The sequence below is a fragment of the Lepidochelys olivacea genome (genome assembly GCF_965140295.1).
Source record: "Lepidochelys olivacea isolate rLepOli2 genome assembly, chromosome: 3".
Lineage (NCBI taxonomy): Eukaryota > Metazoa > Chordata > Testudines > Cheloniidae > Lepidochelys > Lepidochelys olivacea.
Window position 1 is genome coordinate 48,715,802 of NC_140413.1, and position 16,546 is coordinate 48,732,347.

Sequence of the window (16,546 nt, forward strand, 5' to 3'; positions counted from 1 at the left end):
CCAGTATTGTATCAGTTTTTTGTGTTTCCTCATTTGATTGTATCCATGGTTTGTCCTTTGTCTGTCTTATACTCTTAAATATAAGCTCTTTGGGAGCAGGGACCATCTTTGTTCTGTTAGTACAGTAGCTAGCACATTGGGATTCTGGTCTTTGATTGGGGTTCCTAGGTACTATCTCAATACAAACAAAAAGTTCTTTTCTTCCATGACTAGCTTCTGACATTTAGCTATGTACTTTGAACCACTGATGACACGCTAGACTTGTAATTGTTTTATACATTTAAGAAACATTTACAAGTAGGCATTATAGAACTTTGAATGGACTAAGTTCTAATGTATGGGTTCAGAACAAATGCTTCTGTTTCAAATACAATTTCTGTGGAGTGGGAGGATATTCTAAAAACTTTCCTAATTTGAAAGAGACTGTTCCGTTCTCACTAAGAATCATGTAGGGACTGTGGGTTGAATTATGTAGTATTCCCATATAAGAAGTATAGTATTCCCAATTTAAGAAAACTTAAATTACTAAACTTCTTTTCCCTCTCTCTCTGCTATTTAGGATTTAAAAGTTAACTCCCCATCTGCATGCTTTGTTCCTCTGTTCCGTTCCTAAACCATCACTGCTTCCTTAAACTGCCTGCAGCTCCCATATTTTCAATTGCATTTTGAACAATCATTGGGCACTCTTTAACACTCGTCATGTTCATTAGTTACATGTTCATGGTTTTTGATTGACATTGGGTTGGTGTTGCTTTTCAAAAGTACCTTCAATGTAATTTTATGCAATGGCACTTGTTAATGACTGTTTTTAAAGCAGGTAATAAATTGTCACAGATCCACAGGATCTTTGCTATGCCTCCAAATTTGAAACAGTCTCTAGGAGGAACTCCTAGAGTAGTGATTCTCAATCTTTCCAGACTACTGTACACTTTAGGAGTCTGATTTATCTTGTGTACTTGCAAGTTTCACCTCACTTAAAAACTGTATTTTTATGTCTGATTTTGTAAGCAGTTAGAAGTGTCACAGCACACTATTACTGAAAAATTACTTACTTTCTCATTTTTACCATATAATTATAAAATAAATCAATTGGAATATAAATATTGTATTTACATTTCAGTGTATATAAAGCAATATAAATAAGTCGTCCATATGAAATTTTAGTTTGCACTGACTTCGCTAGTGCTTTTTATGTAGCCTGTTCTAAAACTAGGCAAATATCTAGATGAATTGATGTACTCCTGGGAAGACCTCTGAATACCCCCAGGGTTGAGAAGCACTGCCCTAGATATCTCACTGTTCCTCCAGGGTAAGTCGTGTGGCTTACCCACTTCCTTATACTGGGCCTTCAGCACTCCTCCTTCACACCGTGAGCTCTGTTCAGGGAGTCCAAATGAGACAGATTCCTAATGGAGACTTGTATGCTCTTCAGGGATTAATGAACCTCACCAAGCATGTGCAGTGACAGTCACATGGTGTTGTGAAACAGTAGGGTTTATTCATTAACTAGAAATGAATAAGCATAGGAAATCCCTTAGGATAGTATAAAGAACTGAAGGCTGAAGCATAGTCCATTCTGGGTAGCCCAGCCAAGTTGTAGGCACTGTTTGTTTTTATATAATATATATTTGTGTGTATTTGGAGTTTGCGGAGAGTGTCCAATGAGAGAAATCTGAAGAAGTGAGTACATTTCAAAAAGGAGCCTTTAAAATGTTTTCTCTGCCAAAGTTAAATAATTTTTTTAAACAAATTACCTTAGAAATTCACATCTGAAGAGTTGCATAAGAATGTCCATACTGGTCAGATCAAAGTTCCATCCTGCCCAATATCCTGTCTTCTGACTGTGACCAATGCCAGGTGCCCCAGAGGGAATGAATAGAAGAGGTAATCATCAGTGATCCATCCCCTGTGGCCCATTCCCAGCTTTCTGGCAAACAGAGGCTAGGACACCATCCCTTCCCGTCCTGGCTAATAGCCATTGATGGACCTATCCTCCATGAATGTATCTAGTCCTTTTTTTTTTTTTTAACTCTGTTATACTCTTGGCCTTCACAATATCCCCTGGCAGAGTTCCACAGGTTGACTGTGCATTGTGTAAAGAAATACTTCCTTTTGTCTGTTTTAAACCTGCTGCCTATTAATTTCATTTGGTGACCCCTTGTTCTTGTGTTATGTGAAGGGGTAAGTAACACTTTCTCCATACCAGTCATGATTTTTAGACCTCTATCATATCCCCCTTTAGTTGTCTCTTTTCCAAGCTGAATAGTCCCATCTTCTTAATCTCTCCTCATACGGAAGGTGTTCCATACCCCTAATAATTTTTGTTGCCCTTTTCTGAACCTTTTCCAATTCTTTGTCTTTTTTGAGATGGGGTAACCACATCTGCAGTCAGTATTCAAGATGTGGGGTGTACCATGGACTTATATAGAAGCAATATGATATTTTTACTGTCTTATTATCTATCTTAATGATTCTCAACATTCTGTTCACTTTTTTGACTGCCTCTGCACATTGAGTGGATATTTACATAAAACTATTCACAATGACTCCAAGATCTTTCTTGAGTGGTAACAGCTAATTTAGACCACATCATTTTGTATGAATAGTTGGGATTATGTTTTCCAATGTGCATTACTTTGCATTTATCAACATTAAATTTCATCTGCCATTTTGTTACCCATTTTGAGAGACCCTTTTGTAGCTCCTCCCAGTCTGCTTTGGACTTCACTATCTTGAGTAGTTTTGTATCATCTTCAAATTTTGCCACCTCACTGTTTACCCCTTTTTCCAGATCATTTATGAATATTTTGAATAATACTAGTCCCAGTACAGACCACTGTGGGACACCACTATTTACCTCTCTCCATTCTAAAAACTGGCCATTTATTCCTACTCTTGTTTCCTATCTTTTTAACCAGATACTGATCCATGAGGGGACCTTCCCCCTTAGCTCATGACAGCTTATTTTGCTTAAGAGCCTTTGGTGAGGGACCTTGTCAAAGGCTTTCTGAAAATCTAAGAACACTATATCCACTGGATACCCCTTGTCCACATGCTAATGTTATGCTAAGTTGGAGTCTGAATGGGATCTTTTGACCATTAAAGCAGAGGGATTTTAGTTCTGTAAGTACAAATCTCTCTAATATATGGTTAGTTAATCTTGTTATTTCAAAATCATAGATAACACCCTTTTTCACTGTAAGAATAAAAGACTTATCTTGACATCTGCAGAACATTATTTCTGGAAGGGTGAGACTGAGTGTATCTTGCATTAATAGTATCATGTAGTGCAACCATCAATGTTTAAGACTAAACATAGAGAGATTATTTGTATCTTATTATTATTATTATTTTTAACTGCAGTGAGGATCTCAGACGATGGTTCATTCAACAAGAAATGGACCTTTTTCGATATCGGTTTAATGCGCTAACTGGTGATTTGGTCGAGAAATTCCTGAAATATGTTAATTTGTCATATGGAGCTGTAAGTACACTGTTTTGTAGTTTTTTGGTTGCTCTGCAATGTATCTTACTCTAACATTTTCTAGAACTTTTTCATTGATTAAATGTTCTATTGTAAAAGTTATAAACTCTTACAAAGGAAATGAAAGTTCTCAGAACTTCTGAAACTAGGGAATATGTGCCGTAAAATGACAATTCTTTATGCATTGTATTGTAGTTTTGTGCTTGGCTGGATCACAAATGGAATATCACTTTTAAATCTCATTTGTAACAAGGGCTATAGTACTGTTGGGAGAACATTGTTCACAAAGAACTTTTAGGAGGAAAGCAGAGGTATTGTTATACAGCTAGAGCTTTGGAAGGTTGTCTAGAGTCTCCAAATGGGACTTGGGTATATATCTCTCAGTTGTCCTTCAGTGGAGATCTGGCTTATACCAGGCTGTTTCTCTTTCTGTAAATGTACGTCAGAAATGCTGAATCATAGACTGAGGCTATTAAAGAGAAACTGTTGATTTGTATAAATGCATTTTTAGGGACCAAGATGGGAGTATCGATACATTTTTCCGAGCTGACTTGGTCATTTGATCCTAACATAAGGCATATACTGTGAGGCTCTGTACTCTTCAGACTATTGGCTGGAATTGGTGAATATTCTTTGAGAGTACAGAATTTTGTCTCTTCATAACTATTGTTGGTAGAGTGCATTCCAGCCTGCTGCTGAGACAGCAGAGCCAGTTGTTTCTGAGGTGTCTCTTTCTGGAGTATTTAAGATACAGTCTGTGTGCTCTGGAGACTTGTACAATGTACTACTCAATGAATTCAAAAATTGAGACGGTTATGAAAAGATTGAAAATGTAACTGTTCCATTAGTTATCTTTTAACTAGTGTGGATATTTATTGCAGCTGTGGAGATGAGTGAGCTACACACCTATATAGAATAGAACTTATGCCATAGCTGGACCATCTATTCCAGGGATCAGCAACCTTTGGCATGCGGCCCATCAGGGAAATCCACTGGTGGGCTGGGATGGTTTGTTTACCTGCAGTATCCGCAGGTTCGGCTGATCGCAACTCCCATTGGCCGTGGTTCGATGTTCAAGGCCAATGGGGGCTGCGGGAAGTGGTGTGGGCAGAGGGATGTGCTGGCCGCCGCTTCCTACAGCTCCCATTGGCCTGGAACGGCGAACTGCGGCCAGTGGGATCTGCAATCGGCTGAACCTGCGGACGCTGCAGGTAAACCGGCTTGGCCTGCTAGTGGATTTCCCTGACTGACAGGCCAGGTGCCAAAGATTTCCGATCCCTGATTTATTCCATGATCATGATTGCAGGAAGAAGGAATTCTGGGATTTAATGTGATCACACATGGTATGTATATGCTATTATATATTTCACACATCAGTGAGTGCGACTGGTTTATCCTTGTTCAAAGGCCTTGGCAGGCAAATGTCTTGAAACTGTATAAAATATAACAGCCCTGACCTGAGAAGAGGGTCACTCATTCCATCCAAGATCTGGCAGGCATGAAACTATGTCCAGCAGAATTGGTCTCTGTGGGAGAACCTGAAGTACTTTAGACCTATCAGACACTCCAGGTGGAAGATGGTGACCACCAGGAAAGCTAAATTTGCTTTTAAGCTATTTTAAAAATGTGTTTTTTATAATGCTCTTGTTCTGAAGAAACAGTACTTTTCTTTATGAAAGCTAGCTGGTCACTGGTTAATCCTGTTGTTGCCCCTGAGAGAACAGAACTGTGGGTGCTGAGCTGAAGTCAGAGATGCAGAGGTGATCACAGTAAATTGGTTGGGACTACAGCCTGAGACCCTGGTCTAGAGGGAGAGAATCACAGGTGGTCTGAAACCTAAGTGGAGTGCTCTCAAGGAGACCATGAAGGGGTCAGAGATGCAGTTAAATTAGGAACTGTGACAAAACAGTTTATTATTGTATTTCCTGAGCATTCCACCGCGCCCACCAACCCCCAAAGTGTACTCTTCTGCTTCCCCAGCATGCCATTGGAAAATGAAAATAAAAAGGGGTATATTTAACCTCTGTGGATTCTGTTATTTCATGGCCATCAAATCCACCTTGCTTTAGAACTGGAATCCAAGCTTGCATTTAGAAAGTTTCTAATGCTTGTGGTGGTGGTGAAAACATTGAAACTGTTAACTCCATAAACCAAAGCATTGTTGTGTTCGAGTCTGCAGAGAGCATAATAAAATAGCTCTATATTGTGAACTGTTCTATTGCCTTAATGAGTTTTTAACTGAAATTTAAAGATGACAATTTGAGTACCAGCCTTGTTACATATTTCACTTGACTATTTTAGTAGAAACATCCATTTAATATTTCTATTCCACAATTCTAAACTATTTCCTATGCAGCCCCAGGTGCCAAAAAACTCCTAGCTTTGCCCCAGACAGTTTCTATAGTGCAACTGTGTTGTCAAAAACCATTGCATATTAAAAAGTGGAAATGTGGGGGCAGTGTAAAATGGAATTTATTATCAGTGTATAACATACAATCCTATTTCATTTAAAAAAATCTACATTTTAAAATTAAGCTTCAGCAGACTAACCATGCTGCCACACCAGAGTGCTGCAGGATCCAGAAGTCTTGCACTGTAACTTAGGTTCAGTATGTCACAGCATACATGGGCCCATTGGATACACAGCAACTTATTCTGAAAAGTTTTCCATGCTCTTACGTAGCTTTATTGTAGAGGAAGATAAAGAATAACTGTCACGGAACTTAAGCACTGTTTATTGGACATCTTAGGTCTTGTCTACATGTAGGGTATATGTAGCTACATATCACAGTGAAAAGCAGACTGCATCCATACTGTGGTGCATAGCATATGTGTTGAGAGAGCCTCAGGGGGGAAGGCTCAAGCAGCAGTGTAGTGTGTCGCTACTTCTCCCACTACCAGAGCCTTTCCTCTCTGCTGGGGCCTTTCACTGTGGCAAGGAAAGGGTTATGGCAGAAGGGAGGCAGCAGCGCACTACATAGCTAAAAATAGCAATGTAGATGTGGGAGGCGCTGCTTGGGCATGGAGTGAGCCCTGTAGGGTATATACCCGAAGGTTCTGGCATGTCTTTACTCTGCTTGCGGTCTGGGAGCATGTGGAATTCTGTGGGCAACTTAATGATAGAAAGATAAGGAGAGGTATCATTTGATTCGTAAAAATCTATGGACTCATAATTTCAGTGGTGTCCCCCTTTACAGCATGGCAGATGGACCGATACCTGGGCTCCCAGCTCCAGGTCCTCCGGTTGGTGGAAATATTGATAATTTTGTTGGAAATGGATTCAGTTGGGTATCATTTGAAAAGCCCTTTTACCCACAAACACAGTGGTAGCAAACATGTTAAACCTAGAACAATTATATAGATATTTAAAAAAAAAGTGAAGATCAATATTTATTTGGCATGCCTGTGTAACAGTATAAGTAAACATCCAACCCACATAAAGTTAAATTGTGGCTGTTGACTGACAGTACTGTGTTATCAGATCATGCACAGAACAAGAAGGGGCAATTTTAAAGCAACAGGATGAGCTCACTCGCATTACATCCCATTTGCTTATGATGGACCAGAGCTCATTATTATGATAAAAATATGATCGCTGAAGATGTCATGACCCAAAGTATCCACTTGACTGACTTGTAGGAAGCCTTCAAAATCCAAAGTAGTATTCAAGGCTCCATCAATTTATGGTCTCCAGTCAAGAAAAACAGACTGAAGCTCTGCTCTAATGCAAAGAAGAAATTTAGAGTGACGGTGGCAGTGACTAGTACAGAGCTAAATGCATTGTTGTTTTTTGCATGTCTTGTGGTTGTGTCCAGATTTCAGTGTGCTGTTGATCTTGTACTTTCCCATAGTCTCACATAGTTCTCCATGGTATCATGTTCAATGCTCTAATGTGCTGGAGTAATGCATATGTGCCAGGCAAAAAGTAAGCAAACTAATGCTTGCATGGTCTTCCTAAGTCAGCACCTACTGACAAGCTCTCAACAAACCAGAAACTCTTAAAGCCTGCTGAGATTTGTCTGAACGCTTCATTATGAGGCTACAGAGAAAATACTGGATCTATGACAAAGTCCACCTTGTGTTTGACACCTATGTGGAGGAATCAGTTAGAAATATTACCAGAATCAAGAGACTTCCTTTTATTGCACCTGTTCAATACAAATTCATAGACTCCACAAACATCTCCAAAGTTGCAGTGAAAAAGCTACTGTCTCATACACTTATGAAGGGTGAGTTAACTGCATATCTTGCAGGAAAAACACTCCAGCAGGTGAAGAATCATAGAATCATAGAATATCAGGGTTGGAAGGGACCTCAGGAGGTCATCTAGTCCAACCCCCTGCTCAAAAGCAGGACCCATACCCAATTAAATCATCCCAGCCAGGGCTTTGTCAAGCCTGACCTTAAAAACTTCTAAGGAAGGAGATTCCACCACCTCCCTAGGCAACGCATTCCGGTGTTTCACAACCCTCCTAGTGAAAAAGTTTTTCCTAATATCCAACCTAAACCTCCCGCACTGCAACTTGAGACCATTACTCCTTGTCCTGTCCTCTTCTACCATTGAGAACAGTCTAGAGCCATCCTCTTTGGAACCCCCTTTCAGGTAGTTGAAAGCAGCTATCAAATCCCCCCTCATTCTTCTCTTCTGCAGACTAAACAATCCCAGTTCCCTCAGCCTCTCCTCATAAGTCTTTGAGGACCTGCTCCATGATTTTTCCGGGGACTGAAGTGAGGCTGACTGGCCTGTAGTTCCCAGGATCCTCCTCCTTCCCTTTTTTAAAGATTGGCACTACATTAGCCTTTTTCCAGTCATCCAGGACTTCCCCCATTCGCTACGAGTTTTCAAAGATAATGGCCAATGGCTCTGCAATCACAGCCGCCAATTCCTTCAGCACTCTCGGATGCAACTCCTCCGGCCCCATGGACTTGTGCACATCCAGTTTTTCTAAATAGTCCCTAACCACCTCTTTCTCCACAGAGGGCTGGCCATCTCTTCCCCATGTTGTGATGCCCAGCACAGCAGTCTGGGAGCTGACCTTGTTCGTGAAGACAGAGGCAAAAAAAGCATTGAGTACATTAGCTTTTTCCACATCCTCCGTCACTAGGTTGCCTCCCTCATTCATTAAGGGGCCCACACTTTCCTTGGCTTTCTTCTTGTTGCCAACATACCTGAAGAAACCCTTCTTTTTACTCTTAACATCTCTTGCTAGCTGCAGCTCCAGGTGCGATTTGGCCCTCCTAATTTCATTCCTACATGCCCGAGCAATATTTTTATACTCTTCCCTGGTCATATGTCCAACCTTCCACTTCTTGTAAGCTTCTTTTTTATGTTTAAGATCTGCTAGGATTTCACCGTTAAGCCAAGCTGGTCGCCTGCCATACTTACTATTCTTTCGACACATCGGGATGGTTTGTCCCTGTAACCTCAACAGGGATTCCTTGAAATACAGCCAGCTCTCCTGGACTCCTTTCCCCTTCATGTTAGTCCCCCAGGGGATCCTACCCATCCATTCCCTGAGGGAGTCGAAGTCTGCTTTCCTGAAGTCCAGGGTCCGTATCCTGCTGCTTACCTTTCTTCCCTGTGTCAGAATGGCTAGAAGACTTTGATTTTCACATGGTGTAATGAAGCTGTTGGCTTGCATTGTTCAGTGGCGTTTCTTCATAGTTCTCATGAAGTGGTTGACAGTAAAATTGTCTTGCATCCTTCCCTGCCAGAGTAAGAGGTGCTACTACACTATAGATTTTTGCCCAAGACACAGACGTCCTAGTGCTCTCTGCGAGATGCTACCCAAGTCTTCAGCAAGATTCTGGTTTTGTGCCTGCTGCAGGGGAACAAAGCTATTGTATATTCCTATCACTCAGACCAGCCTTCACATTGCCAAGTTTTCTTGCCCTTTCAGGATGTGACATGACTGGAAGATTGGCTGGAAAGACCAAATTATACTGGAAATCATTTGATTCAGCCTCTGAAGACCAATGTTCCCTCTAATTTTTTCCATCCATGTGTGGAATAAATTTTGTTATGTGCACCAAGGTATGTGCAGATGTGCGCCATTAATAGAAACAAAAAACCTAGATTTAAAAATACATATATATATTATAAAGTTACCAGAGGGATAATTACTCCAGCCAGGACAGGTTAGGCATTTTAGAACTCATATTTAAATTTAATTCTTTGATTAGTAAGAGAAATAAAAACAATGAAATGCATAGACCAGTCAAAACACTAAAATAACACACTTTGAAAGAATATAGTTACAGAGAATATATGTGCGTTGCAGGAAATACCAAGAGGTGGTAATAACAATACAAGTATGTGTTGGGAGGTGAGAGTGAAAGAGACTGTGTGTGCATGTGTGTGAGAGAGACAGACTGTGAGTTGGCTGCTGGGGAAATCTCAGAAACAGTGTGCTGTCTCTTTAAGAAAGGCACTCACTCACTGTTCACCACAGCAGCTCTGAGTCCTGAGCCAGGCTGTGACCCCCCCCCCCTGCTCTGCAGAGATGGGGTACAGGGGCAAAGCAAGGGGGACACCCTGAAATTAGCACCCTCCTTCTCCCCCCCCCCCCCGCACAGCCAGTAGGAGGGTCCTGGGAGCAGCTGCAGGGTGGAGCAATGTGCGGGGAGTTGCACCTGAACACATGCTTCCAGCTGTGTGTGCTCTGTTCATCAGCTAGGTGGCATTTGGATTTCTCCTGGGTGGCCACGCAAATGTGCAGGTTACAGAGAGCACAGCTGAAGACTCTTCTTGCTCTGAAGGTTCTTGAAACGGTTGAGACAGTCACTGAGGTCATAAATGCACTGGTTGCATTCATATGCCAAGCTTACAATTTAAAGGCCAACATTATGACACTTGCAGAGTTATGTTAGTGGACGCTTTTCCAAGAAGCAGGCAAATGGAGAAAAATTGCCACCAACAAGGGGTGCATTTATACCTACTACCAAGAGGGCAAATTATCACACAATGGAATGTCTCTCAATGATTGAGTACATCCAGAACTTCCCCCTCTCCTTGGTCATGGATGGGTCTTGGAGGACGCACTGATCACACCTGTGTTTTGTGAAATACCACGTGGTCCCAAATCAATCCTTCAGCTGAACAAATGCCCAGCACCTTGCAAATGTTTGTTCAGCATCCTGCCTCTTATGGAAATGTGCAAAAGTGGTGTGAATGAGAAGCAGTGTGACAGCATGTCTAGCAGTGGTGCGCTAGATGAAGACAACAGCTGATGATGACTTGGACTGAAAACATTTATTCATCATACATGTCAAGGCTGACTTCCCTAGGATTACCAACGATTAATGTCCTCTTTAAGTGAGCAGTGCATCCCTGTATTAAAGTATAATGTATAAAAGCATGGATTTTTAAATCTTTAATTGAATACGTATCTGCATAATGGTTGTAGGTTTATCATGTTTGATACCAATGTGTTTGTGGGAGAAAGGACTTTTGAATGATATCCATCTTGATTCCATTTCCAATGAAACTGTATTATCAAACCCCCCCCCCCCAGTGTAGACCAGGCGTGAGTAACCCTTATAAACCTTTTTTCTCAGCTTTAACTCCATGGGTTCCATCATCCTTTATATTTTTCAGAGGGCTGAGCCAGTCTTCTGAATTTGTAACTGGCAATCTGATACTTTTTTTTTTAATCATCATTGTACCATGAATAAATATATCTATTTGGGCATATGTTACTACCTTCCTGTGTCTTTATGAAAACTTGCATCATAAATCGCCTTCCCTGTTTCTGGCCTCTCACAAATGCTGATGTCAGGATATGTAACATCCAAACATGTGGGAGTGCAGTTAAGAATATTCTGTTCTTTTATAGATAGGGCCCTACCAAATTTGCGGTCCATTGTGGTCAATTTCATGGTCATAGCATTTTAAAAATAAAAAATTTAATGTTTCAGCTATTTAAATCTGAAATTTCATGGTGGTGTAATTGTCGGGGTCCTCACCCAAAAGAAGTTTGGGGAGGGGTGTCACAAGGTTATTGTAGAAGGGGTTGCAGTACTGCTACTCTTACTTCTGTCCTGCTGCTGGCGGTGGTGTTGCCTTCAGTGCTGGGCAGCTGGAGAGCGGTGGCTGCAGCTGGCTGGGAGCCCAGCTCAGAAGTGAGAGCCACCGCCAGCAGCAACGCAGAAATAAGGAGGGCATGGTATGGTATTGCCACCCTTACTTCTGCGCTGCTGCCTGCAGAGCTGGGCCCTCAGTCAGCAGCCGCCACGCTCTGGCTGTCCAGCTCTGAAGGCAGCAGCGCAGAAGTAAGAATGGCCTGGTATGGTATTGCCACTCTTACTTCTGTGCCGCTGCTGGTGGAGCGCTGCTTTCAGAGCTGGGTGCCCGGCTATCAGCCGCTGCTCTTTAGCCACCCAGCTCTGAAGGCAGTGCAGAAGTAAGGGTGGCAATACCGTGCCCCCCCCCCCCCACAAATAACCTTGCAACCTCCCTACAACTCCCTTTTGGGTTAGGGCCCCCAATTTGAGAAACACTGGTCTCCCCTGTGAAATCTGTATAGCATAGGGTAAAAGCACACAAAAGATTTCAGAGTGGGGGAGACCAGGTTTCAGGGTCCATGACATGGTTTTTTATGGCCGTGAATTTGGTAGGACTCTATTTATAGTTATACACACCAGTGCTTCCCAGTAGAGTTGAAGTCCAGATAATTGAAGACATTTTCACAAGTTCTCTCTTTAGTCAAAGTTAGTATGGGGGGATGTTATCCATTTATACTATTTGAGCCAGACCACCCAACATAAATTCTTCCCAGTGAAAACTCTTCTCTTTTCCTCCTCCCCCACCCCAGCCCCTTTCAGTATTCCCTCCTTAATGCTACTGGGAGCTTAAACCAGATTAGTCTAGTTTTTGTCCAGTAAGATATTAAATACTCGTGGAAACTAAAAGATAAGCATTAAGTTACATGGTGAACCTGAAATAGGGTGTGTATAAAGCAGAAGACATCCAAAATAAGAACTACTGTAGCAATTGGACACTTCTTGTGGCATGTTAGTTAAAAATTCTTCACAATGGAAAATTTTAAAAATTAACTGGTTATATTTTGTTCAGGCCAGCAGTATGAAAGTTAGTCAGGTAAGTAACACTTTACTGTGGATACGTATTAACATTTTAATGGTTAGGCATTTTAAAATTTTCTATTGGAGGTGACTGTCTTGAGGAAAAGTTATAGAAGGTGTGATACTGGAACGGGGTGCCTATATTGGCAACAAGAAACAGTCTCCAGTCAGCTTCAATTGTTTTTATACTAGTTTTCTTATGATCTCTTGTAACCCTCAATCTGTATAACAGGGTGATGTTATGATCTTCAGTGTGAAGCTTTTATGTTTCTAAATTACAAACTGAGAGGGGCCCTAGCTGCCAAAGTTCAGATCTGATTTCAGGCTTCCCCAGAGTTTGGGATGTTTGGCACTGGAGTGTTGGTTAACACACCTGACTAGTGAAAAATTATTCAGCTTCTCAGTAAAATGACCACAGCCAACAGTACTCATTAAAGCTAGTAGTGGTCTATTCCTGTAGACTTTTATGTACCTATTTGTCAATCAGAATTATATGTATGATTACAGATTTACAGAATCAGACCCCAACTTTTTAAAATATCCGTGATGTGTTCATTATATATACGTTTCTTGCCTTTTAGACTTCTAGGATGATGGGTTGAGTAACCTTGGTAGGTATGGGATATATGATGAGACTAATTTTAAAATTAATTTTGGTTTTTTTCTCTATAGAACCAGAAAGTACTTAACAGCTGGCAGGATTATATTTCCCTTAAAACTCCAATTCAGATCTGTGTTCGCAGATTCTTGAAAAGAAATTTTAATGATTGGAGGCAGAATTTTGGATTCAATCATTTAAAAAAAAAACCTGTTTAACTTCTGGCTTTTTTTACACACACAGAGTAGCCTTCTTCCTGAGCCCAGTTAATGTGACAGAGTCAGCAGTGCAGATCGTTTGAGGGGGTGGCACTGCTGCTAGAGGCTTTAGGATCCGACAGGCTTCCAAAACAGTAAATAATTTAAAATTTTCTTTAATCATGAAAAATTGTGGCTTATGTTTAAAAAATAATAGTTTTTTCTAGATGTCTTTAATTTGTAGTCAATTAATATCCATCAGCTAGTGAAGCAGAATAGTTGGATGGGGGATAGCAAGACAAGACAGCTACCTCAGGTAACTTGATTCCCCACCATCAATTCTTGTAAGTTTGTTAGTTCTGATGCGTTTTTCACCTATTCTGAACATGAATATGCCCTCTAATAACTTGAACCTGGTAAAGGAATAAGTCCGGTTAAAGAACTTGGATCACATGTAGGCTATTCGTGCAATATAGTACTAAGGCAAAAGATTCATTGATTAACATGTACAACAAAACTTAGATTTTCTTATCAAAGCAGATGTAGCTGAAATTTTAAAATTTTTATAGATTACAAAAATTTTCTTGATATGTGCTGCTGCACTTTGTGGTACTTGTTAAGCATAAAGGAACATCAAATGTTCTTGACTTGTAAATATTTTGTAAGCCTGCCTCCAGAAGATGCATTATCCTTCTTTGAGATGTTCTTGAAAACCTGAACCTTTCCCAAAGTTGTTTGGAATATGAGGCAGTGGTTTGGACAGAATTAACATGCCTTTTCTTATCCTCCTTGTCCCTAAGTAGGATTGTGAAATGGTGTGTTATAAAATTTAACCATCTGTCTTATTTATCTAGCTATGTGATATTTAGGTGTTGAAAATAGCATTTTTTACTTTCAACTGATAACTTCTGAAGATCAGGGTTTCAGCTCAAATTTAAGCACTCCACTTAACTGGAGGAAAAGGAGAGTCTGCAGTGTTTGCGGTCTTACAGTATGTCTACACTGGAGTTGGAAGGTATAATTTCCAGCTCCGGTAGACATAACTGCACTGGCTCTGATGAAGCTAGTGTGCTAAATATACAAGTGTAACCATGGCGATGCGAGCAGCAAGATGGGCTGGCTGCCCTGAGTACAATCTTGTCTGAGACCCTAGGTACACATGTATGGCCCAATAGAACAAGCAAGAATTATGGGGTCTCTGAGCTAATTGTGCCAGGACTCATGGATTTGTTTTGACTCTCTTCTTAATATCTTACTTTTTGCAGCGCTGGAAATGACCACGAATTCTGTTTTAATGGGTTGATAGAGAAAGTGGTTTTCTAAAGGATAAAAATAGGAGGAATATTTAAATATATTTTACAACTTGTATCTATTTTTTGAATCACAAGTCAAGTACGACAGAAGATAGAATTATCTATGTGACTGCTTTTTGTACCCTCATCCTCTTGTCCTGATTTCTCTACCTTTGTTGTTTGCACCATGTATACCTAAATGTTAAGCTTGCTGAGCAGGGACTGTCTTTTTCCTGTGTTTGTACACCATCTCACATGATGGAGCCCTAATCCTGATAGGAGCCTTTGAGAGCTAACATTATGCACATCTACTCTTTCTTGTAAAACCTTTGTCTTTGAGACTGCTATGGGGAAAAAACTAAGACAATGGAACTTTCTTTTGTAATCATTCTCAAGAGGCGTATGTGTGAGGGTCAAAATACAGATTGTCAATATCAGTTTGGGTGTCAGATCTTGGTTATGCTACTGTACAGCTGAATGGTAAAGGTTAACTAGAAGTGTACTAACGTTCTATTCAGTTAGATTTTATTTATTTATTGATTGATTTGATTGAAAAGGTCAACAGCAGACAGCCTGATAAACAATTTCTGAGAGGCTGCAGTTCAAACTTTTGACAATGACATGCCTGCTTGCTTTGATTTTTATTTTTTGGAGTCCCTTTGGACAATAGAAATCATATTGTTTTTCATAGGAGCCTGGTACTGGGCTTTTTAATCAGAAAAGTACAAATTCAGCAAAAAACAATTTAAAAAACCAAACAAACCCCAATGAAACAAAACCTTCACCTGAGTGAGTTTTTTGTAATGCACTCAAATTCTTAAGCATACCAAAAAAAAAAGCCCCCGAACCAAAAATCTGTTGTGCCTATATGTATAATGAGGTCAGTATATATTTGTCTTGCCTGAGACAATCATGTGAACAATAATCAGTTAATTGCTTGTATGTTTAGATTAAGATAAATCAGCATGTTTTATACTTCTAGACATGGGTGAAAAAATAAACATTTTAGGGTTGGAGCAGTGACCTTGGAGACTTTTAAACGTACTTTACATAATACATTTTCACTATCTCTACCTACAATTACAAATAGATGTCTTTATGAGCCCTCTTTTAGCCCCCATTATAGCTTTGATTAGTAAAAACGGTTTTAACTTGAAACTTAAGTTTTACTTTAAAGCAAATAAGAATATATCTGCAAGGTTTGCAGACCAGTTGATTAAACTGTTTTACAGGTCATTGAAAAATCATCCTTATTGAAATTTTCACTTGTCTAACATTCTTTGTTAGCCTTTAATGTAAGAATAGTTTACCCCCTTTGCATTTTCTATGTACTTGGAGCTTTTGATAAGATTTTACATAGATTATATTTGCAGAAAATAGTTTGCCATTGAGTAAAGGTATTCATGATTGTTTTGTCTAATGTAAATAGTTATAGTGTGTTTGTGAAGGAGTATATTCTGCCCAATCTAATTAAATAGGAGAAGATGAGTGGAGAAAAGTAACCTTTTAGGACTTTGCCATTTGGTAGTACTACTTTTGGTTTTTGAGTATCCTTGAGCAGGAGTGTCTAGGCCTGACTGAATCTATCTGTTAGGTTCTTAAATGGTCCCCATCTCTGTAGTGTCTGAGCACCTCATAGTCTAATGTATTTATCTCTGCACACCCTGGTGAGGTAAGGAGTAGAGAAGGGGGTTAACTGCAGTGTGAAGCCATTTGTAGTATGTGAATATGCTTCCTTTTCTATTGGTGTGCTGTTCTTTTATTTTCTTTCGTTAGATGGGGAAACTTCCTTGTAAACTCGTGTTAGGGAGATCTTACTGCAGTATATGCAGAAACCAAGGATCTAGAGTAAAAACAAAATACTTTTTCATCACAGAAGTGAACTCCTATGGAA

The 16,546-nt window shown here is 40.2% G+C and overlaps 1 protein-coding gene across 6 annotated transcripts in view; it reads left to right on the top strand.

The window, feature by feature from the left end:
* PRIM2 (DNA primase subunit 2) overlaps window positions 1–16,546 on the top strand; it is a 306,979-nt gene that overhangs the window by 10,600 nt on the left and 279,833 nt on the right. For all 6 annotated transcript variants that reach the window (XM_084623651.1, XM_084623647.1, XM_084623652.1 and 3 more), the window contains exon 5: window positions 3,364–3,484. In XM_084623651.1, coding sequence (XP_084479777.1) covers window positions 3,364–3,484 — 121 coding nt within the window. The remainder of the gene's footprint in view (window positions 1–3,363; window positions 3,485–16,546) is intronic.